Source organism: Marmota marmota, unplaced genomic scaffold (genome assembly GCF_001458135.2).
Source record: "Marmota marmota marmota unplaced genomic scaffold, marMar, whole genome shotgun sequence".
NCBI lineage: Eukaryota > Metazoa > Chordata > Mammalia > Rodentia > Sciuridae > Marmota > Marmota marmota.
In genome coordinates this window covers 42,679,662-42,704,240 of record NW_025999990.1, presented here as the reverse complement: position 1 = coordinate 42,704,240, position 24,579 = coordinate 42,679,662, and the positions used below count along the sequence as shown (strand labels likewise).

Genomic DNA, 24,579 nt, shown 5'->3' with positions numbered 1-24,579 from the left:
AAAAAAAAAAAAAAAAAAAAAAAAAAAAAACCCTGAGAAAAAAATAACTAGGAGAAGGAAAGATTTATTTTAGCTCATGGTTTCAGAGATTTCAGTTGGTGGTTAGCTTGAGGTGAAGGCAGAGCATCATGGCAGGAGGGTAAGGCAGAAGAAAGCTGTTCAGCTTGTGGAAGCCAGGAAACAGAGAGAGCAGAAGAAAGGGGACAAGGATAAGATATAATCCCCAAGGACACACCTCCAGAGACCTGCTTTCTCAACCCATGCCCCACCTGCCTCCATTTCCACTACCTCCCATAGTCCACTTAACTATCAATGGATCATTCCACTGATGATGTCAGAGCCCTCATGATCCAATCACTTCCCAAAAGCTCCACCTCTGAACATTGCCACATTGGGGACCAAGCCTTCAATAAGTGAAATCTTTGGAGGACACTTCATATCCAAATCAGATAGCACCCTTGGATTCAATCCCAGGTAACACAAAATTTACATATACATATGCACGTATCTGAGGATGCATGGGAACCTGGTAAATACAAATTGAACAGAACTGAAAGAGCTTCAGAGATACGAGTCTTGGTCACAAGTTGTAAAAGGACAGTTCTCCCCAGATGGCCTGCCAGTCTGGAATCCATGGCAGGAATAGGAGTGATTTTGATACAGAGGAGCTCTGGCTGCAGGGCTCTAAGCATTGTGTCCTGGTGAAGAGGCTCCCTCATTCAGGTGAGCTTTCAAAGTCAAGTGCTCTGTCTCAACTACAGCTGTAGCCATCCCTGGCCTGGAACACTTTGAGGTGTATCAGGGGCAAACTGAAAAAAAATCACTAAAATCTGTGTGCAAAGGGGTAAGAAGTGTAAAATTTTCCTCTTTCAAATCACATTTCAATTGAATCTATTCCCCCCAATTTAAAAGAACTAGAAAAGTAAGAACTAAAACATTATTTCCATGTTGGTGTCTGCTTCTGTATTCAGTCAGTTGAATTAAAAGGTATTAATGTGACTTTCCATTTTTCTACAGCGTCATTTCGGGCTCTCTATCCCATGGCGAACCCAGTCATGGATTGGCTGATAGAGTCATCAACTGCAGAGAAGTTCTGGATGCTTTTAACCTCCTGGTGCTCCAGGTCAGCTCCTTCCCATACACTCTGCAGACCCAGCAGTCCCGGATCAGCTCCAGCAACGAGGTTCACTGGATACAGCTGGATACGGTGGTGAGTTTCCTATATACTCATATTCTCACTTTCCCAGGGAGCAGAAACTTGGAACTGAATGTGGTGATGGTACAGCTCAAGAGTTCAAAATATAAATAACATAATGTTTCATCTTCTAAAAGTACCATATGATCATAATTTTTTTCTTTTTTTTTTTTTTGAGATGAGGTCTCGCTATGTTGTGCAGGGTGGTCTCAAACTCTTGAGCTCAAGTGATTCTCCTGCCTCAGTCTTCTGAGTGCTGGGACTATAGATACTCATTACTATGTCCTGCTAACTACAATGATTAGAAAGACTAAAAACTAGTGAATAGTGTCCTGTGGAAATTTGATTAGGTAGTTCTTTTTGGATAACATGCAGATAGAAAATTAGCATCCTGTACAGTTTTTTATGTGATGCTATCTGAGAACATAATCAAGACCATGGATCACCTTGGTGTCTTTAAATGATTAATTTTATTCTGAGACCTGGAAATTTTATTGTCCTCTTGGGTGGCCTCTTTGTCAAGTTCAAGTCTGGCTGATCTAATCACTGTTAATCACTCTCATGCCCTACAGCAACTGGTTTTTTTCTTTCAACCAATTCTCAGATTCTTGTTTACAACTGTGGAATATGGCACTGTACTTTAAGAAATTCAGTAGAAGCATTGAATGTGTTGGAAGTAATCATATAAATATCCAGGTCTTTATATTTTTTTATTTCAATCCCTAATTCCTGAAAAATATTTTCTATGACCTATAGACTTAAACCAACTATATTATCAAAGAAATAAGAGTTGGATAAAATAATAAAGATAAGCCATTTTGCCATGAATCCTCTGTATAAAAACACTGAACATTAGGCTGGAGTTGTAGCTCAGTGGTAGAGCACTCACCTAGCATGGGTGAGGTACTGGGTTCAATCCTCAGCACCACATAAAAATAAATAAATAAAATAAAGGCATTCTGTCCATCTATAACTACAAAAAAAATTAAAAACACTAAAAACATTGGCTATTTTAAAATAAACATCTTATAGCCAGGCATGCCTGTAATCCCAGCTACTTGGTAGGCTGAGGCAGAATGGTCACAATTGTGAGACCAGCTTGGGCACCATAGTGAGACCCTGTCTCAAAAATAGATAGATAGGGGCTGAGGATGTAGCTCAAGCAGTAGCGCGCTCGCCTGGCATGCGTGCGGCCCGGGTTCTATCCTCAGCACCACATACAAACAAAGATGTTGTGTCCACCAAAAACTGAAAAATAAATATTAAAATTTTTTTTAAAAAAATAGATAGATAAGCATGTTTAAGTTAGAAACATCAAACATGTCTTACATCTGAATAACACTTATTTATTTTTTAATACCTTTATTTTATTCATTTTTTTAATGTGGTGCTGAGGATCGAACCCAGTGCCTCACATGTGCTAGGCAAGTGCTCTACCACTGAGCCACAACCCCAGCATTTTATTTATTATTATTTATCAACCCAGTGCATTTTATTTTATTATGAAGCAGGAAGGCTGTCCCTCAGGTTGAGCGCTCATCTTCAACATTGTGTTGTTCTTTGCAGAAAGCAGGCTCAGTTCCTTGAATCAACTTAGCATCAGTAGCCTTTCCATGAGGACTATTTTAGGGTGTTTTCACTGCCACATGAAGATTGCTCTGAGCTTTTACTTTTTACTTTACTAGGATCTTGGTGGCAGTTCCATCCATCATTAAGTGGCCAAGTTAGGGGTGAGATAACAAAGCCTCCACAGTCCTTTGCCTCTAAACTACAGAGTGGGCCTGTGGGCTGCTCTGATACAGTGGGATTGTCAACAGAAGAAATAAAAGGGAAAACTACCTTTTAAAACTAAAAGTGGAGTTACCCCATGATCCAGAAATTACACCATTAGGACCATATCCAGAGAAATGAAATCAGTATGTTGAGGAGACATCTGCCTTTTCATGTTTATTGAAGCACCTACTCACAATAGCCAAGATATGGAATAAACCTGGGTGTTTATGGATAGATGAATGAATAAAGAAAACATAGTATGTGTACCTAATTGAATATTATTCAGCCACCAAAAAATGAAATTTTGTCATTTGCAGCAACATAGATGGAACTATATTATTCATGGTTTAGAAAAATGTGGAACAAAACATGTATGTATACAGATATATGTGTAATGCCCTCTATGTCTACACATACACAGTATAGAGAGGGAATTATGTTAAGTGAAATAAGTCAAGCATAGAAAGACAAACACTGCATGTTCTCACTTAACATGTAAAGCTAAAAAGTTGATCTCAAAGAAGTAAAGAGTAGAATAGTGGTTACCAGATTCTGGAAGGGTATTCGGAAGTAATGGATGGTGAGAGGATGGTTAACAGATACAGGATGCACTTGAATAGAAGGAATAATTTCTAATATTTCATACCATGGTAGGATAGCTATTGTTGACAACAATTAATTGAATATTTCAAATTAGCTAATAGAGAGGATTTTGAAGGTTCCTAACACAAAGAAATATGTCTGAGGTGACAGATATTCCAATTACCCTGATCTGATCATTACACATGTAAAGAATTATTCAATATTTACATACATGTATTGAAATGTCACACTAAAAAAATAAATAAATGTCACACTGTGTCCCATAAATATGTACAATTAATATGTGTCAATTAAAAATAAAACTATATTAACATTTTTAAATCCAACAGATAGGTGTCCTATTATATGTGGCACAGAGGAAACTATCCTATATACCTGTTCACTCAGTCTTTTCCAGAAGGGATCACCTCCATGATAGGAAGAAGGGCTAATAGTTCCCGCCCTTTATTTTTTTCTTACATGAAATAATAAACAGTTTTAATTTTCCTTAAAAGTTATTCCTATGATTAAGGTTAATATATTAGGTGTAATAATGGGATTGTGGTCATATCTTTAAAAAGAGTAGTTATCTTCACTATATATAGTAAAGTACTTATGGATTAAACATAGGATTCCAGGAATTTATTTAAAATAATTGAGGGGGTAGGAACTTGTTATACCCTTCTGCAATTAAAAATCTGAAAAAGCCTATGGAATTGAGGTCAACATAGAGAAAAGGAAAATATTACATTGATCTGTGTTACATTACGCTGAATCTAATTTATGACACGTGGGGGAGAAGCTCCTTTAGTTGTCTTGAAGCCAGCGTCCTATGGAAGAATAAATGGAAAAAGCAAAGAAATTCAACTCAAGAAAACATTGTCTAGCACTCGTGGACTTGTGTTGGATCTTCAAAGAATACACTGAGAACCAATGGCTAGAGAGAAGGCAGAATTCATATCTAAGTACGATTATTCAAAGCAGAATAAGTCCATTTCATAAATCATGGAAGAAAACAGCTGTGAGGGCAGTGAGGCCAAGGACTAACAAGCAAATGCCACTGGGGTTTGGCCTCAAGAGTCTTTGGTGACCTTCCAGGGAACAGCATCAGGAGAGCAGAGTGGCTGCAGCCAAGACAGAGCTGGCAGCTCGAGGTCACTGAGACGGAGAGACTTGAGAAGGGGCATTTTTGTTTTGTTTTGATTTATGAGTAGGGCATTTCCCCCCAAATATTTTTACAGTAAAATAATTCTGAGTTTCATGACATGCTTCAAAGAATGGCCCCATTTACTTCTGTATTACAAAAGTCCCCATGACACCGTATTGTAAACAGTGCAGTTACACTTTAATGCAAACATATCAGACTATTCGTTCCTAATTCAAATTTTTAGTAGTTGTAGTCCTCAAAACTCATAGTGGCTACAGTTAATCACAAGACATCATTAGCAATCTGCTTTATAATTTTGCTACGAATAAAGAAAAATAAAAACAAGGAGAGGAGAATACAGCCTCTCTAGCAAGTTATAATGCTGTTGTCAGGAAAAGGTGCAGGCACGGAAAAGGATTTGCTATTGTTAAAAAAAAAGGGGGGGGCCAAAAATGAGAAGGAAATATGAAGACCAAGTACACACAAGAGAAAGCTTTTCCTAGTGGCTGTGTCCCTGCAGCCCAGATGAGGAGGGAAATGGAGATGAATGACTTTTTTCCCCCTTGACCTGACTTCCCTGACTCAGCTCCACTGCAGCACACAGCTAAGCCCAGGAGGAAACAAGAAAGGCCTTGGGGCCTTTGCAATCTCTGTCAGTCTGTGCTCTGCACCTCCAGAATCTGTAAGAATATCCTCAAGTCCTGAGTCCCCAGGTAAAGTCCATTTAGTCTCAATGGAGACCTTGTTCCAGTGAGCAGGTTGACTGCGTTAGAGGGCCTCAAAATGAATGAATGAATGAATGAATGAATAAATAAATAAATAAATAAAAGCTGCCCATTAGGTAGTGCTTTATTTTTATCTTCTGGACCCTATAAATCACAAAATTATTTCTCTCTTTTAGATGGGTTACTAAAAAGCTCAGAACCAAATCTGTAAACCATTTCTCACAAAGAATGCAGAAACTTCTTTTTTTTAAATTTTTTTAGATATTGATGGGCCTTTATTTTATTCATTTATTTATATGCGATGCTGAGAATCGAACCCAGTGCCTTACACATGCTGTGCAAGTGCTTTACCACTGAGCCACCACCCCAGCCTGCTGCAGAAACTTCTGACATGTATTTTTTTTGAGAGACTAACCTGGCCCAATTTTATTTCTCTTACCCTTACTTTTCTTCCTCTGAATGCCTAATTTATTGTTACATTATTACACTTTTAAAAGCTGCATTATTTCCTCTATAAAATAAGTTGAAGAGGGTTTAAAGAAAAAACTATTAATACAAAATGAATGAAAGACTGAAATGCCCAGGCAACGTGACAATAAGAAAAAATTATTGTATAGAAAAGAGACAAGAAAACTATATACACAGACACACAATAATAATAATAACAACCACCACAGACCTATGGAGTCAAAAGGCTTAATATTCTAGGGTTTCCTAGTTAAAGGACAAACAGCTTGTCACACACCTCAGGATCCTCTAAGGGCATCATTGTGTCACATCCCAAAATAGCTACTCATTTTCACAGTGATGACTGAGTCATCAAGAAGGGAACGAATTAATACTGTGTAAAAGTATCTATCTATCCATCTGTCTGTCTATTATCTATCTTATCTATCTAGTACCAGGAATGAACCTAGGGGAGCTCTACCACTGAGCCACGTCCCCAGCCCTTTTTATTTGAAACAGGGTTTTGCTAAATTGCTTAGGGCCTCTCAAAGTTGCTGAGGCTGACATTGAACAATCCTTTTAAGTTTCTGGGATTACAGGCGTGCACCACCACACCCAGCATATATTTTGTTTTCAAAAGGAAACTTTGTAAAATGATGAGCTTCTTTATCCTAAGTACATGTATGAAGACACGAATGGTGTGAAAATACTTTGTGTACAATCAGTGACTTGAAAAATCGTGCTCTACATGTGTAATATGTAATTACATTTTGCCATCGTGTATAACAAATTAGAAAAAAATAAATAATTGAATGGAAAAAAAAAAGGATGAGCTTCTGTGAGTTATCATTAAATGATGTCAGGAAAGTTAAGTTTTCTGTAAAAGGTTTTGAGTTGCTCTCCAGAGAGTTCTGTGGATAGCACAGAATCACAGTTCTGTGGAGAGCCTATTCCAACAGGGAAAGAATGGGAGTGGAAGCCATATGACCTCATGTAGCCAAACAAAAGAAAAAGAAAACAAACCATCCCTGTAGTTTGCCTGAAGGAAGTGTGTCAACAACATTCCACTAGTCACATATTAAGTTCTTTTGACTTATTGTCAAGGTGTGTGGTATTAGGGACCCATCCCAGGGCCTCCTGAGTGCTAGGCAAGTGTGCTACACCCAGGGCCCTAAGATCTCATGAAGTGAAAAGAATCTCAGTTAGTTCCTCATTGATGAGTTCAGATTTGGTATCAGGTTATATAACAGAACAACTACTTTCTTTTCACCTCCCAGGAAATAACCTCTTACAGGGAATCTCCTCTCTACTCCCTCTGAAAATGAGACATTCTGTATCCCATCCTCACTGGCTTTTGTTTGTTTGTGTTTGTGTGTGTGTGTGTGTGTGTGTGCACGCCTGCATGCACTTTGAACCAGGAGGACGTGGGCTGTGAGGAGAAGCTGTACTTCGGCTTGAATGAATACAGCAAGTCTCTGCAGTGGGGGGTCACAAGCCCACTCCTGAGGTGCGATGAGACCTTCGAGAAGATGGTGAACACGCTCTTGGAGAGGTAAATAAGGACTCCTGCCCTTTTCTTTAGCTGTACTTACATGTCACAGGGAGTTTGGAGCTCATGCAGATGACATGCAGAGGCCAAATAAGAAAAGCCTCTTCTTCTAAGATGCCTTTTACCCTATGGGTTTCACGTGATCACCTGAGACCATCAGAGGAAGACGTGACCTAAAATAGTGACCTACAGTAGGGCACAGCACCCCTTTTCATGCCCTGAATTGTCTCCCAATGAAGCGTCATTGCTACCAGCAAGAGGTTGAAAGGTCAGAAAGGGATTTGCTCATTAAAGACATCTCTGGCCACCCTGACCCTGTATTTTGGGCTTCTACGTCTTCTCCTCTTTCCTCCTGTTGACCACAGGAAAGCATCCTCAGATGACTTTGTAAAAACCAAACTTGACTATGAGAGAGGTGGAGGACAGACTGAAGAAAGTTAGGGAACAATCAGAGAATTTCGGTGTGTTCAGTTCTTGGGGTCCCTCTTTCAGTCTCTGATGCTTAGAGATTAAGGGTAATGATTCTTCTGGCTTGTCTGCCTTTTATTCCTCAGTTCTAGGTCAAACCCTGAAAGAGTTTTTTCCTTTTCTTAACTTGAATCATAAACTCAAAGATTAGTTAAAGGCATTTCCTTAACCTAATAGAAGTTTCTCCTTGTCCTCGGCCTCAGTATTCTATGATCATCCAACAATGGAACCATATGACTCTATTGTATGAGGCAGATTGTAATTTTTAGTAACTGTGGTTCTTAAAACTAGCCTCAGTTGATCACAAGCTATCTGTTTAACAAATCTGCTCTCTATATTTTGCTAAGGGAAAAATAAAATAAGAGACAAGTGGATACATCCTAACTAGCTACTTAAAATGTTGCCTCAGGAAATAGGAGTTGGCCTAGATTTGATTTCTTCACAGCTGTTAGATTTGAGAAGTCTTAGCTGACACTGTTACATTAATCCTTTCACAGAACATGTTATCCCAAATTTCCAAAATTATCCATGAGTCTCCCCTTTAAAGTCTCCCACCCATTCCATGTGCCAGCCCGGAATACATTTTTCTTCCCAGGAACATCAGAGACTCATAACTTATATTTTAAAAGATGATCCCATCAACTTCAATTCCAACTTTTGTAATACACAACTACAGTTTGTAGTCTAATAGAAATGTAACAGATTGGAGAAACTAGTTGCTTTTAAATTCATAATTCTTTTCCGAGTGTGAAAGGTAAGGGCCTATATATATCAAAGTTACCATTTATTCTAACCTTGGCTTTTTTTCCACATGGCCAAGCAAAACAGAACAAAACACCCTAAGCTTTAAACACAGATCATCTGTGCTTTCCTCCTCCAATGCCGTCTCTTGCAGGCTAATAATAGCTATGATTTATTGAACAGCTGAAGGAACTGGCCCAGGATTGGTGGAACTGAAATTTTTCTTTACTTTTTCCCCACTAAAACCTTGTAATGTGTGAAGAAATTGTCAGAGACCTGAAAAAAAACAGACCCAGCTCAGTCTCCGACAAGTTGTGTGATCTAAGACGAGGACGAATGTCTCTCAGCACCTTAACTCATTCTGCTATGAAAGGACTGCTGGTCCTTTCCCCTCTGAAACTCTTCAAAAACATGTTATTCGTTTGATGACCCTAATTGGTATTTGCCCCTGGATTGTTCTGTGCAGGCTGGTGGAACATCTGTATTTTGATTATAAAATGAAACAAATGGAAATCCCCCACAATCCATCCAGTAGCCGGGCAGCCAGGAAGACAGTGCACAGGCTCAGCCCAGCCAATCCTGGGCCTGGCTCTGCTTTGCCAGCACTCAGTTAGCCACTCATCTAGTCATTAGCCTTCCTGAGGAATAGAGATTTCTTTTCTACATGCTCTGTAATTTTACAAGTTGCCAGTTTCAATAAAGTGATCCTCTCTAAGCAGGGACCAAGGGGTGTCACGCTCACAGGCTCACAGCTCTAGTTGGCTTTTCCCCCTTGACTAATTTGGGTCTCAGACAATAAAGAGCCCAAGCCACTAGAGGGTGCTCTTTCACCAGTCAGCTCCCCTGTTTCCAGCAAGGCACATTTACAGGAAGCCATCTGTAGGGCTGACCTGAAATTAGAAATGATTACCCGTTTTATGTTGACACTCCAAAAATACAGTAATATCTCCCTTTACTGTAACTTAAGTGTCAGAGAACTGAGTAGACAACATTGCCATTCTAACCCAATGCCACCAGCAAGAGGTTAGGACCCAAGATTATCCCTTAAGAGTCTAACTAGGCCAATGCATTCCAGAATTTAATGTACACGTGAATCACCTGTGGATTCTGATTCAGTAAGTCAGGAGGGTGGGCATTTCTAACAACCCCCCAGGTGCTGCTGTTGCTGGTCTAGAGCCCACACTTTTGAGAGGGTAGGGCCACAAAGCATCCGTAAGCCTCTTGGTTTTACCTGTCCCATGGGGCCATTACTCACATGCTTTGGAAGCTCAACTTCTCCTTCTAGTGATATGGGATCCAAGGTCCTTGTAGAGCTCACACTCCTGATCAGGAGCCCCTTCCCTGCCATGCTCCATCTGCTTTTTGCTGCCTGGGCCTTGCTGTTCCAACTGTCCTGCTGCTGAGTGCCAGGCCCCTGTGTTCTTTTGAAGGTACCCCAGGCTGCACAGCATGGTCGTCCGCTGCTACCTTCTCATCCAGCAGTACTCGGAGGCCCTGATGGCTCTTACTACCATGGCGTCACTACGAGACCACAGCACACCAGAAACACTCAGCATTATGGATGACCTCATCAGCTCCCCAGGAAAAAACAAAAGTGGGAGGGGACACATGCTCATTATCAGGGTGCCCTCGGTGCAGCTGGCGATGTTAGCCAAGGAGCGACTGCAGGAGGTGCGGGACAAGCTGGGTCTACAGTATCGCTTTGAGATCATCCTTGGGAACCCGGCCTCTGAACTCAGTGTTGCAACCCACTTTGTGGCACGATTAAAGGTTAGCAAAGGACATACATTAGTTTCTGTTTTCCAGGAATCTGAAATACCATTTGTTTCTGTTTTCCAGGAATCCTATCTAGGTGGCTTAGAGGCCTGAGTTTAGTAGATTTTTGCACGTGTGTGCATTTGATCTCCAGAACAGTGTCAGGGCTAACATGAGGAATATGTTTGCTTTCATTAATTGGAGCCAGATTCTCAAGATTCTGTCAAGCCCCCTTGTTAGCATGTGCATGCAGTTGGTCTCCGTGCTCTCCAACTGCAGGTGCAAAAAATGAGATGACCCCATTTGACCCCATGTTTATTGACCTTGTTCGAGATGCATCTAGCCCACGGCCATCTGTTTTCTCAGGAACAAAAGGTAAGCTGTTCTCTGGGACCTCGCTGGGGTCTCCTTTTCAGTATCCTCAACTCACTAATTCTTTTCTGTCCATCTAGCCCATCTGTCAGCTCATGGCTAGAGTCGGTAAAGTATCCCATTTCATCTTCAGTACTCATCTAGAACTGCTTCTAGCCCTTGCATGTGAATTTCTCAATAATTTGTTTTTTCTTTGTACTTGCTTTGACCTTCAGCCCCCAGGCTTGGCTGGACTGAGACTTAGGGCCTCCTACAGAGGAATTTAGTGCATGACAAAGCCCCTCACTGCTGCCTCCAGGACTGACTGATTGCCTGTCCCCTACCCCTCCTGTCAGGATGAATCAACTAACCTAACTTCCTACCTTTATGCCTGGCTCAGTTTTTTTTGTTTTTTGTGTTTTTTTTTTCTGGAAACTTTTACAATTCAGTGTGTCCTAGCCATTAAAAAGCACTTAATCAAATACATACATAATGGTATGGAAATGAACTAGGTACTGTACACCTGAGTTAAAATGACATAGTATCTGCACCCTGCATACTAAATCCTAAACTAAATCTGGGTAAGAAAAATCTAGTTTGGCACAAACTTCATGAAAAGAAAGCATGTGGTCTTGGGGAATTTGCATTTTCACCCTGGGTTGCAGTTCCCCATCTATAAAATGAGAAAGTTGGACTGTAATGATTTCCAAGAGCTCGAATTTGGGGATTTTTAGTGTTTATAAATCATTTTGCAAATGCACGCCTTTTTATTATACTAGCTAAATTGAATAAAATGCAGAACATCTCACATTAGTTTGATAAGCAACTAGAATAAATTAAATTATCCCAAAATGAAAACTCTTTCCTATATTAAATAGAAGTTGCAACAATTATATTTCAGATCTAGATATGTGTTCACAATTTTTTATTATGATCATAGGCCACATTACAGTGGAATTCCCAGGATGAATAACATTTCAGAGATAATAATTTAGAAATAAATAATAAAAAGCTTATTGACACACACAGTTTTAGGTCGGTGATTTGGAAGGGCCAGTCTCTAAGTCAGTATATATCAGTGGATCCTAAATAATTTGTTCCTCTGGGCCATTGTTTGAAAACCATAATCAAGGCCTGAGGTTCTTCACAGCTGGCTCAAAAGAATCACCTGCAGGGCTTTTATAGGGTGATTGGTTGATGTAGCAAGGGACTAAGACCACTATTCCAAGAGACTGCCATACAGAATGGGTCTAAAGCAGTTATATGACCCAGAATTTGTATGTGTAGCTGTCACCCACCACCCACACATAAGGGAGCCCCATTTTCTCAAAACACTGAATCACATCAATCTACCTTTTTTTAAATACTTTTTTTTTAATTGTAAATGAACCTTTATTTTATTTATTTACATTCGGTGCTGAGAATTGAACCCAGTGCCTCACGAATGTGAGGCAAGCGCTCAACCACTGAGCTACAACCCCAATCCCCAATCTATCCTTTTGATATCCTTTGTTTCGGAGTGAAAATATGAAATCCTATGGGAACATTCACATCTAAGCAAAACTGCCTCTTGCTGGAAGGATTCTGGTTCACCTGTTTGTTTCTAAGTTACCAGCTTCCTTTACCTTTCTCAGGATGGCATAGGGCCTTTATCTCTAGTCCTGGTTTAAAAAAAAAAAAAAAATCCCACACTGCTTCCATTATAGGATCTAATGTTTGTGCTTATCCCTAAATATCCTATATGTATTATGCTTAATTTACAAATGTTGACAAGCTCTTTGAAAGGCTATATAGGTTCATATCCAAGTAAATCAGTTCCTCCAACAGGCATATGAAGCTTTCCTAAGATTTCCTTGGTCTTGAGCCACATGTTATCCTGGAACTCAATGTTTGTCTAGTCTTTTCAGTTGTCTGTGTTTCTGTAGTAAAATCCTGAGGGCAGGGTTCATCCATGGAAGAACTGTAGCCATCATTCATCAGAAGTAGCAATGTGGGAGACCATTTTATAGTGGGTTTGGCTAGTTCTGATTGGTCAAGAGTGAGATGTGTGTAATAATCTTCTGAAAATAAATCTCCTTGTGTAGTAAAACATTCTGTTATCCCATCATTACAACCCAACCTCATTACTCATGGTGGAAACCTGAACTGTGGATGGTTTCTGGAAGACAGAGCATGTTTGGGGAGAATCCCATTGTCAGGGATACCATGAATCCAGTGTGAAGGCCTTAAGTAAAATGATTCCTATTTCAGAATTGGTTGCTTTCAATCAAGTAATGTTATGGTTTCCTTTGACATAAAATGGTATGGAAAATTGAATTTTTATAGAGTCTTCTAGTATTTTTAAATCTTTTTGATTTAACAATCTGATTAGCCGGGCGTGGTGGTGCATGCCTGTAATCCCAGCAGCTCGGGAGGCTGAGACAGGAAGATCATGAGAAAAAGAGAGGCACTAAGCAATTCAGTGAAATCCTGTCTCTAAATAAAATACAAAATAGGGCTGGGGATGTGGCTCAGTGGTTAAGTGCCCCTGAGTTTAATCCCTGGTACCCCCCCCCCCAAAAAAAAAAATCTGATTGATTTTCTAAGACATGGTAAGTCTCTCAAACTTGTAAATAGTTACATAGATGTACTGATTTTCCCTTAGTATGCATATGTGCATATAAAAAGATTGGGCAACAAGTAAAAGCTTAGAATGGTTTTCTTTCTTCCAGTTTTACAAAATATAAAATTTTTGTTTGAAGTAATGGTTTCTCTTCATTGGATTTTTTTCTAGACAAATCATTATTCAAACTCAATTATATTATCTTTTACCACATTTTATACTTAGTATAAGAAAATACCCTTGTATTTTAAATCTGTAAGCTGTCTTTACTTTTGAACATCTTTCAAGTTGGTAAAGTTGCTTCCTTTTCATTGATATATTCATGTATTCAAGATTGATGTTAAGGCTACCCGGAGGTGTGTCCATGTATGTGTGTTAATATATATGGCCAATGGATGCTCAGTGGATTCTTTGTGAAACCTTGAGCAAATTGCACTACTCTTTCAAATAAAGACAGTTTTATTTTTCCTTAGTCCAGCCTGGTTAGCCTGCATTTTTAGCATTCTCACAAGAGATTCTGTGGAGGCCCCAAGCCAACAATTACTTGTTGGTTATTTTTAAAGGCAATAAAGTGAGAAAAAGAAAAAATAACCATCAGAAGTAGCTAACTTTGTTATGTTTTTTTTTTTCAGTGAAAATTGCTCTGATGGGCTTTTGGGATTCTTTTCTCACTCATTCACAACCGAAGCTGTCATTTTTAGTCAGCCAATCCCAAGAGTTTGTTCATTATATGAAGGAAATATGTTTAAGTGTTCACAGGCAGTGCAGTGAGGATTTCCATAAGGTCTGTATCTCTGGTGAGATATTTCACATTGTGTTTTTTAACCTGTATGAGGTATACCAAGGTCTCCTATTTTATCCTATTGAGATAAAAGCTAAAGCCCATGTTTTCATAAAGTGCTTCATATATGCTTTTTAAGGTAGTGATTAGAATATCTATATACACATTCATACTTAGTGGAAGTCATTAGTAAGTGCAGTGTGTCTAAAATTTGGACCTAGAAACTTTACAAAGGTGGAAGCCTAAATAAGGAGTTTCAGAGTTTTAACTGTTTTAATGGTTCTCTCTCTATAGACATGGAGAGGAAATGAGCCGGAAGAATGGATCCCTCGGACATACCAAGACTTAGAAGGTCTGCCATGTATAGTGATATTAACTGGCAAAGACCCTCTTGGAGAAACCTTTCCCAGGTATAGTCTGAATAACCGAATTCTGCTTGCCACCAGGTGGCCAGCTGCACTGATGATTAAAACTTGGCTGATGCATGCTTATTAGTCTGAGGTAATGAGAAGAAGGTTGTTTCATTCAGGGATGTAAGAATACAGCTTTCCTTCCTTGTCTCTTTCCACTTTCCAGAGAGCACCCTCCAATTCTGGGAATGGAGAGAGCCACATTTTAAAATGTTTGTACATGAAAGCAAGGCAGCCAGAGAGGCTGAGAGGAAAAGCAGAGTTTTTTGTTTTGTTTTGTTGTTGTTTGGTACTGAAGACTGAACCTAGAGTCACTTTCCCACTGGCCCTTTTATTCATTGTTTTAATTCAAAAATTTATTTTATTTTATTTTTCTAGTTATCAATGGACCTTTTTAAAAATTTATTTATATGTGGTGCTGAGGATCGAACCCAGTGCCTCACACATTCCAGGCAAGTGCACTACCACTGAGCCACAGCCTCAGCATTCAAAATTTTTTTGAGACAGGGATTCATTAAGTTGGTGAGGCTGGCTTTGAACTGTCCATCCTCCTGCTTCAGCCTCCTGAGTAGCTTTGTTTACAGGTGTGCCTCTGCACTGGGCTTTTTTTTTTTTTTTAACAAAGTACTTTGTCTCTGTTGCTCTGCTATTCCCAATCCCATCAAGGATCTACGGTGCAGAGATTGGAAGGCAGCTCTAATATAAGCATCAATTGGATGCTTATGGAGTCCATCGGGCTGTGCCCTAAATACATTATGTGTTTCATGCTGTCCTTCCTTGCAGTGACCATAGTAGGGCTCTGTGTTTTCTATTTGAAAGAAGATGAATTGCAAAGAAGTTCAGGTGGTAATGTCTGGGAGGTGGCAGAACTGAGGTTTGAATCAAGGTGTAGCCCTGGTCTTCACTGCTGCATGACATACAGGACCTACAGGTCCAGCTTAGACACTGCACACCCAGCCCCAGGGACTCACTACCAATGCAATTAATTCTGTGCAGGTCTTTGAAGTACTGTGACCTCCGGTTAATTGACTCAAGCTATTTAACTCGCACGGCCTTGGAGCAGGAGGTGGGTCTGGCCTGCTGCTATGTCTCAAAAGAGGTCATCCGAGGGCCCACTTCCGCCCTGGACCTCAGTGGCAAGGAGCCAGAGAGGGCCCCCGTCATTGAGAATGACTCTGAGGAGCTGCTCATTGACCTGGAGCGGCCACAGAGCAACAGCAGCGCTGTCACGGGAACTTCGGGTAGGTACTGTTTCCTTTCTCACAGGAGGGACAGGCCAGGAGGTGTGCAGGTGTGGAAGGCAGAGCTGTTTACGGACCCCTACCGTGCCCAGAGCAGCCATGGCAACTGTGGCACCCTCTCTAGACCTCAGCTTCCCAGGAGGGCTACCTGGAAAGCAAGGCTGCAGAATAGTCATAGCCTACTTCTCTGGGTAAAAATTTGACCAAGAATTTGATAATAGATTAAACAGAATACATTTTACCAACCCAGCCTGCACCCCGCTCCCTAGCACTTCCCATCCTATCTCCTGTGGTCACTGTACATCTCATATTTGTACAAAAGCCCCCTTTCCTGCCAGGGCCTGAAGCCATAAGTTTATGTTGAGTAGCTTACAGCCCGGAACAAAACATGTTGAGCGAGGGAATAAATGACTTTCCTCAATACTTAGTGGCAAGTGTTCGTAGAGGGCAGGCGTCTCGGGTTGACTGGGAAGAGCCTCCATGAGCCTGCCGGCCCTTCTTTCAGCATTCTGAATGTGGCCTGGCCTGAATTTCCTTCTGATAAATTATAGGACAGCAAATCCAGCCCTATGTTCTAGTCTTTTCTGATTATGTTAGTAGTAAAGCCTAATGTAGAAAACTCAGAGAATGTAACAAGATACAGAGATTCAAAGTGAAACAATCCATCACCAGAGGTAACGCCAGCAACCTCTGAGGCTGCACATCCCCCCACTCCTTTCCCTTTTTCCTCAACCTATTATTTAGATCATTTTTTCACACACACACACACACACACACACACAATATTTTGTGTCCAAGGCTGTGCTGGTGTTCCTGTTTATTCTGTCAGCAGCTGTTAGATGGCTCTCTGGGAACTAAAGAGGCCCTGGCCTGTGGGGTTTTCTGTCCTCGCCACCGAGGGCCTGAAGGAGCAGGAGACCCGCCCTTCTCCCTGTGCACAGCTCTCCCTCCACAGGACCAGCCTGCCCCTGTTTACGCTTCCAGCTCCCTCAACCCTATCACTATAAGTCTCCCCAATTTTCCCTCTGAGACTATCTCAACATAAAGTCATAAGATAGTAAAGGGTATCAGAGGAGTACAGGGAAATGTCACCTTTAGGAGCTTTGGGATTCAGGGGGCATCAGGAAGGGAAAGGTGGGGATGGAGGGACACCTGTCTCCCTCCTGCACTTTAGAGCGGATCTGCACCATGTGGCTCCTACACCTCAAGCTCCAGGCGGCTCACACAGAGGAAATGGTTTTCCCTCTGCTGCTTAGTCTCCTGCCTCACATTAGTTTTCCTGCTCACAACATGGGCATCTGGAACCCCGCTGGTGGGCTCCCTCTGCGGGTGACAGGGCTGAGGGAGTTGTAAAACTCAGAGGAGCAGTGAGTGACTTGGTTTTAATAGCCACCAGCTCAGGACCGCTCAGGTCTGGATCTTGCAAGGCTGGGATTAGACCTACATGCCTGCACAGCACCAGCCTGAGCTGAAAGAACCTTTAGCCGGAGTATAAGGAGCTTGTATTGTCTCAATCAAACAGGCTGACCTGTTGGGGGGGAAACAACATACTCAAAGTTAATTGGCCAAATGTGGAAGAATAGCCCTGGGGACGTACAACACCTGGTACTGAGTAAGAATGCCTTCCATCCTCTTTTGCACGGGGACATCCCCACCCTAGGGAGCTTAGCCACAGCCAGCCATGTGAGAGGCCTGGAGCCCTAAACCCCACCTCAAGGCAGCCACTGCCACTGTAGGGAACTTGAATCTGGTGCCTGTATCCACCAGGGTCCTGGAGGGATCCCGTGTCATATTGAATGAGTGGGTTGGAGAAGAGTTTAATAATGGGACTGATTCCCCCGTGGGCACAATTTTGAAAGGGAGCAACAGGTGACATTGTGCATGGAAAGTTAACCTGGGAGCCCTGTCCACCATCAGGCTTGAAGGAAGGCAGGAAGGAGCAGTTACTGAGACCCAAGAAAGAAAGGCCACCCAGGGTGACCACACAGGAAGAAAGTGAGAACCAACTTCTTGCTGGTGTCTCCCATTGGCCAAACCCATAAAAAAGGCAAAGCAAGGGAGCAGGCTGGAGCGGTGTGGAGACTCAGGCAAAGGGAAGATTTAGCACAGAGTCTGCAGCCCACAGAGCTGGGCCAGGATCCAGCTGCTTTGAGGGCCTTTGCCCTCTCCCTCGGCAACAGTGATGAGTGGGTGTAGGGAAGGTTCTGTCCGTCGTCTTTCAGGTTCCATCATGGAGAATGGGGTCAGTTCCTCCAGCACAGACAAATCCCAGAAGCAGTCCCTGACCCCCAGCTTCCAGAGCCCAGCCACCAGTGTGGGGATGGACGAAGGTGTCTCGGCCAGCACAACTGGAGCTGGGGACCCCCTGAAGCAGGAGTGTGACTCCCTGGGCCCTCCAATGGCCAGCAGTACCACCTCCAAGCCATCGTCGTCGTCCTCGGGACCCAGGAGCCTTGCATGGCCAGGGCAACCTCCCAGAGGCTGTAGGGGCCTACACACCACCCTGCCCCCAATTGTGATCTTATCCAAAGCAGCCTACAGCCTCTTGGGCTCCCAGAAGGGTGGCAAGCTGCCCTCCTCCTCGTCTCTGCTGCCCCATGCTGATGTGGCCTGGGTCAGCTCCCTGCGGCCATTCCTGCACAAGGACATGAGCAGCGAGGAGCAGTCCCTCTACTACCGGCAGTGGACCTCGGCTCGGCAGCACCATGCCGACTTCAGCAACCAGCCCGACCCAGCCTCGGGTGCCCGGACCTTCCACCCCCGGAGGCTGCTGCTCACTGGGCCCCCCCAGGTAGGGACAGGCCAGGCTGAGCCCTGTCCTAGGCTAGGGCTGGCACATCTTGCATGTGGAGAGGAACCAGGGGACCTCCTTGGGGTGGGTGGGGGTGGCAGGCCTCGAGGAAAGACCTCCTTCAGGCCCCCCGGAGTGAGGCGCCAAGGTGTGAAATCTCTTTTCTCCTTCCCTTCCTTCTCTTCCCCTCCCCCGCCCTTCCCCAATTAAAACTATTTCCATCAGGTGGGAAAGACTGGCTCCTATTTACAGTTCCTTAGGATCCTCTTCCGCATGCTCATCCGGCTCCTGGAGGTGGATGTGTACGATGAGGAGGAGATCAATACTGGTGAGTCCTGAGCCGGGCGGGACACAAACGCATTAGACACCAAGTGCAGGGAGCTTGCTTTTGCTTTCTGGGGTTTCTATAATACCAAATTTGCCCTGCCCTGACAAAGGTTACCAAGGTTGAAGACAGGTATGCCGGGCAAATAATTGTAAGACTGCCCTCTTTCAGTTCCAGGAGGTCAGGAGGACCTCCCTCTCTCCAGTGTCCAGCAAGTACAGGGCAACAGGCATTTGATAAAGGCTTGTTAGGCACCTTAATTCCTAGATGGCCAAACTCATAAAATCCCAACTTGTAGTGTTCAATTTTGTAAGGATCCAGGGAACATTTATATTTTTAATTCCAGTCCTTTGTTGGTTAGCCAGAGTGTATCTTATATTTTAACCTCAGGTTGTGTGTGAAGGTGGAGGATTACTATAAGGAAATGAAAACTTCCTGAGTGTAGAACCGAACACCTATGCCACCGCTTCCCCTCTGCAACAAGAGACGATGGAGGGGCTTGAGGGCTGTGGGGTCCAGTGTGCCAATAAAGATCTCCTGAGGGCTAGGGGTGTAGCTCCGCTGTGGACCCCTTGCCTAGTGTGCTGTAGGCTCTGGGTTAGATCCTTGGCATCAAACCATAAACCTTTCATGCTGACAGAAGTTGTGGGAGGCAGCAGAGGGGGCCTGGCGGAAGTTCTTCTGAGTCCCTCAGAGACGAGGACTGCCCTTGACATCTTCTATCAAATCAGTTCTTGGAGAGCTTATCTCACTTGTTTTTCTTAAAATAGTTGGGCCTGTTCTATGAACAGCCCCAAGACTAATGCAGATACAAATAGATAAAAATCAGCCACGTTTAATCATTTTGTTATGGCTTTAGCCCTGTACCCATTCCTCACTAATCCACATCTATGATTTCAGAGACACACATACAATCTCCCCCACCCACATCTCTTTGTGTCCCCAGCTAAGCTGCATCAAATCCCCGGGGCCCACCACAGAGGAGAAGGAGAGCTTCAGGGTGGCCTCAAAACACCCCAAGCCTTGGAAAGGGGCTGGGACCAAAAAGACAAGCCTTTGGGAGCCAGGGCCCTGTTGTTCCTGCCAGCTCTCCCACCAGGCTCCCTGACAGCACAAGGAAGCGATGCCTTTGATTTTTATCCTCAGATTGTACAAGAGAGGTCTCAAATCTTCCTCTGCTCCTGAGGCTGTGGTTGTCCATCCCAGCCGGTCTGATGGAAGAGCCTGGGCTTTCTTCGCACTCACTCTAGTGCAGGTTAACACAGTGGTGCTATGGAGAGGCACAGTGACACTTCCTTAAACTAGAATAAAACTTGAAATTTTAAATAAAATACAAAATTCAACTCAAGGCATAAAAGTACTTGTTTGTGCTAAAATAATAACGGCAGCACTTCCAGTCTTTTAGGCTTCATTTTCCACCAAAGTGTATTTCTTTCATTCCCTCTTTAAGCTACTTTTCTTTTTGGGGGGTGGGGGAGGTAGGATACTAGGGATTGAACCCAGAGGTGCTTAAACACTGAGCCACATCCTTAGCCCTTTTTTAATTTTTTGAGACAGGGTCTTACAAAGTTGGTGAGGTTAACCTTAGCCTCCTGAGTTGCTGGGATTTCAGGCATGCACCATACCTGGCTTAGGCTGCTTTTTGATCTTACACATTTTACCAATAGCATCATCTACTAGACACCAACTCTGCCTGCCATTCCAAGAAACCATCCCTAAAGCTATAAGAACTCAGGCACTTGGAGGGGTTAAGTTTGGTTCTTATAGGTGTAAAGCAGTATTCAAGCCCCAGCCTAACCTTGACCACACAATGGAATGATCTAAGGAGCTCTGGCAGCATGGTGGGTACCTGGGTAACAAAAGAGATCCTGCCTTTACTCTTGTGGTGGGTGGGGCCTGAGAGTGGGGTTTCACGAGCTTCCAGGTAATTTTAATGTACAGCAGACACTGGCACTCTCATCTTGAAGTCTCTTGGGTGTCAATATCTTAAAACCCCATAACTAAAACTCTTTTAAGAATTTAAATCATCCAAATAAACATTTTAAAAACATAAAACTGGATATCAATATCAAATAATGGGGGGGCAGGTATCTGACCACAGTCAACTCAGAAGACAATACAGTGAAATNGCTGATTGAAATATTTTGCTTAAAACCACACATACAAAAGAGGCCTGAGGAAACTTGGAGGTGATGGATATGTTTATTAGTTTGATTATGGTGATGATATCTTCACTGAAGGTCAATGTTCAAACTCATCCCATTGAACATCACCTAAATATATTCAGCTTTTATATATTCAATATACTCATAACAAGTTGATTTTTTTTTTTTGGTGTGTGTGTGTGTGTGTGTGTGTGTGTTTTGGTGGGAAATTCAGTTGATCTAATGGATACAAGAGTTTCTGAACTGGATCTATAGAGACTAGTGTAGGGGTGAACACTCCTTGCTTGAAGGAATAATTATGGCTTTTTCTGTCCTGGGATAATGGGGCTCATTTTTTCAGAAATGCTTTGTTTACCCATCGGGGCTTTATGCTTCAGAAAACCTCTTCCTGACACTGTGGAAGGAGGGAGGGAGAGAGGGAGGTAGGTTAATCTGCCTGTTCTGCACACTTCCTTCTTGTCCTAGATCACAGTGAAAGCAGTGAAGTGAGCCAGTCAGAGGGAGAGCCCTGGCCTGACATCGAGAGCTTCAGTAAAATGCCTTTTGACGTCAGTGTGCATGATCCCAAGTACAGTCTGATGAGCCTGGTGTATACGGAAAAGCTGGCAGGGATCAAACAAGGTCAGTGCAAGTGCAGCCAGGCTTACCTCCTGCAAATCCAAGGATACCAGAAAATCAGGACACGAGGCCTGGGGCAGTTCAATCTTTCGGAACAATTTAAATAATTCTCCCAGTTTTCTCTTCTCTTTCTTATTTACACACATCATCTTTTGATTTTCTTTTTTTTTTAAGTATTTATTTATTTTTTTAATTGTAGTTGGATACAATACCTTTATTTATTTTTATGTGGTGCCGAGGATTGAACCCAGGGCCTCGCCCGTGCTAGGCAAGCGCTCTACCACTGAGCCACAACCCTAGCCCATCATTTGATTTTCATACATTCCTCTCAGGGCATAAATTATAAAATTCTTGGAAAAAAATCCTTTTGGAAAATAGAGGATGTTTTTTTTTCCCCCAGGTACAGGGGATTTACACACATATTATGGAATGATGGTTTTCTACCCCTTTTATACACAGAAGTAATAAAGGAATGCAAAATTGAGGAGCCCCGGAAACGAGAAACTGTATCCATGATGCTGACCAAATATGCTGCCTACAACACCTTTCACCACTGTGAGCAGTGCCACCAGTATATGGACTTCACCTCTGCCTCCCAGGTGCAGCTCTCACCTTTGCCCCTGCCTTACATCTCTGTTACCAATAGGGATTTACGTGTAAGGATAGGGGCGGAGGGATATAACATAAGCCCCTAGATAAAGTATAGCTTATTTATGAGAAACAGCTACTCATTGGTGAGAAAAATGCATGAAGCAATGATTAGATGAGCTTTGGACTTACAGGGATTGTGGGAGGGTAAGCAGCTTAGTTTTAGGGGCTTAAGTTACTTCATGTGTCATGTTTAGGTTAAAAAGCTGAGATGCTTATCTGTGATTCTGAAAAAAACTAGATATTACAGTATGCTCAGTAAAAGCCACCGCCCCGCCCCCCCTTGGGTTGTTGACTAAAATGGCAGGAGTCCATATGGTGTGTCCTAACAAGTCTGATTTTTCACCAATCTAGGCACATATTACTTCTTGGGATGATTTTGACCAGTGGAGTCAATGTTTCATGCAGTGAAAGAAACACAGAAAGTGAGCCATTATCCCTTAGCATTTGGCTTTTTTTGTGTGTGTGCTGTGGATTGAACCCAGACGATCACATGAATGCTTAAGCACTCACTGAGCTACACCCCCAGCACAGTATTTTTGGCTAGTGCATCTTTAAACACAAGGGAATGGTAGCAAATGACAGTAAAACCTAGAGCCTGTCCATGCTGCTTTCTGCAAATTTATCTTCTTGATTTTATTTATTTATTTATTTACTTACTTACTTATTTATTTTTCGGATTATTTGGAATTTATTATGTCTACTAGGCATGAAAGTCAGAAAATCCAGTAGAGAGTTGTCTATAGGACTGTGGATCAGTATACAATTTGGAGTTGATAAAATAAAACACTTAAGGTTTCAGAAATAAATCTCTTTATATATTTTTTATTTGTTCTGATCAGTTATACATGACAGCAGAATGTTCTTTGATTCATTGTACACAAATGGAGCACAATTTTTCACTTCTCTGATTGTACTCTTCTTGATTTTAATGAGTTGGCACTGAGCATCTAGAAACAACTCTTGCTTCTTTGAGGCCATGCTGAGTGGATCCCCCAACCTGTTTCTGCTCCTCAGGACCAGGTCCTCACCCATCCCCTGCATCACATCCTGAAATACAAATGGACACTGGAAAGGACACATTGAAAAACTGGAATACAGATAACCTTTTGTACACTATTTGCTTGCTTGGTGGGCTACTTTGAAATCAGCTTTAATGCTTTACAGAATACAGAATATGCAAGTCCTCTGATCTATAAACCATAAGTTTTTAGAAAAATTTTAAAACCCCTTTTCATAAAGGTTTATTTATTTTTTGGTACTGGGGATCTAACCCATTGAGCTACACCCCCAGCCCTGTTTATTTTGAGACAGGGCCTCACTAAGTTGCTGAGGGTTTAGCTAAATTGCTGAAGTGGGTCTTAACCTTGCGATCCTCCTGTCTCAGCCTCCAGAGTTACTGGGATTACAGGCATGCACCCTATGCCCAGCTTTTTCATATATAAAGTTTCTGTATGACTACAGTACTAAGTAATATATTTCCACATCTGTGAAGCAGAATAAACTAGAATTTTTTTTTTTGAGAGAGAGAGAATTTTAATATTTATTTTTTTAGTTTTTGGTGGTCACAACATCTTTGTTTGTATGTGGTGCTGAGGATCGAACCCGGGCCGCACGCATGCCTGGCGAGCGCGCTACTGCTTGAGCCACATCCCCAGCCCCAGAATAAACTCGAATTTAAAGGAAGAACCATAATATTGTTTTTTCTAAGAAATGTAATATTTGGGTTAAAACTATTGAGAAACCATTCTGGATTCTGGTTACTGAGGAATAACTGATGTTATCTTTCATTAAGCCAAATATTGTCTGCATTTTGTAAAAGCATGTAAAAACCTATTATATAATTATTCAGAGATAGGCTACTGAGAGCACGTGAACTTCCCAGCAACTTGGCTAGGATGAGTAAATGGTCCTTCCCTAAAGCCAGAGTTTGGGACTAAATGACTGTGTCTTTACAGCTTCCAGTGCAGCCAGGAAAGACGGTGCCACAGAAGCCAATTCAGTGGTGTCAGTTCTACTTTGTTTAGAAAGCTCAAATTCAGTTCATTCAACCCTGGCTCACAGAGCATTAGTGTTTCCCCCTGTAACTGGGGGCCTTTGGGAATGTGCACATAGCAGAACACACCAGAGGGAGGTCTGATCTCTGCCTAAGACTGAGCAATTGAGCCCTAAGAGCATGAAGAATGAAAAGACAGTGGCAGCAACAAGTCCTTCATCCATGGAGAGGCTACACAGGGCAAGATGCCTAGCTCTCATGTCAGTGGA

At 42.3% G+C, this 24,579-nt stretch overlaps 2 protein-coding genes across 10 annotated transcripts in view; one reads left to right on the top strand and one right to left on the bottom strand.

Annotated features, from left to right (window-relative positions):
- Positions 1 to 24,579, top strand: part of Greb1l (GREB1 like retinoic acid receptor coactivator) — a 269,832-nt gene that overhangs the window by 220,364 nt on the left and 24,889 nt on the right. For 7 of the 9 annotated variants that reach the window (XR_007348873.1, XM_048806453.1, XM_015482496.2 and 4 more), the window contains 9 exons: positions 1,018 to 1,210; positions 7,288 to 7,421; positions 10,058 to 10,397; positions 14,411 to 14,526; positions 15,523 to 15,767; positions 17,990 to 18,558; positions 18,784 to 18,886; positions 21,514 to 21,669; positions 22,126 to 22,265. Coding sequence is in view for 8 of the 9 variants with exons in the window: in XM_048806453.1 (XP_048662410.1) it covers positions 1,018 to 1,210; positions 7,288 to 7,421; positions 10,058 to 10,397; positions 14,411 to 14,526; positions 15,523 to 15,767; positions 17,990 to 18,558; positions 18,784 to 18,886; positions 21,514 to 21,669; positions 22,126 to 22,265 (1,996 nt within the window). In the remaining variant the exon portion in view is untranslated. The remainder of the gene's footprint in view (positions 1 to 1,017; positions 1,211 to 7,287; positions 7,422 to 10,057; positions 10,398 to 14,410; positions 14,527 to 15,522; positions 15,768 to 17,989; positions 18,559 to 18,783; positions 18,887 to 21,513; positions 21,670 to 22,125; positions 22,266 to 24,579) is intronic. The other 2 variants (XM_048806455.1, XM_048806456.1) reach the window with 2 other exon arrangements.
- The window catches only part of Esco1 (establishment of sister chromatid cohesion N-acetyltransferase 1), a 91,805-nt gene continuing 90,370 nt past the window's right edge, over positions 23,145 to 24,579 (bottom strand). Inside the window, exon 12 of the mRNA XM_048806459.1 lies at positions 23,145 to 23,364. Coding sequence (XP_048662416.1) covers positions 23,358 to 23,364 — 7 coding nt within the window. The 3' untranslated portion in view covers positions 23,145 to 23,357. The remainder of the gene's footprint in view (positions 23,365 to 24,579) is intronic.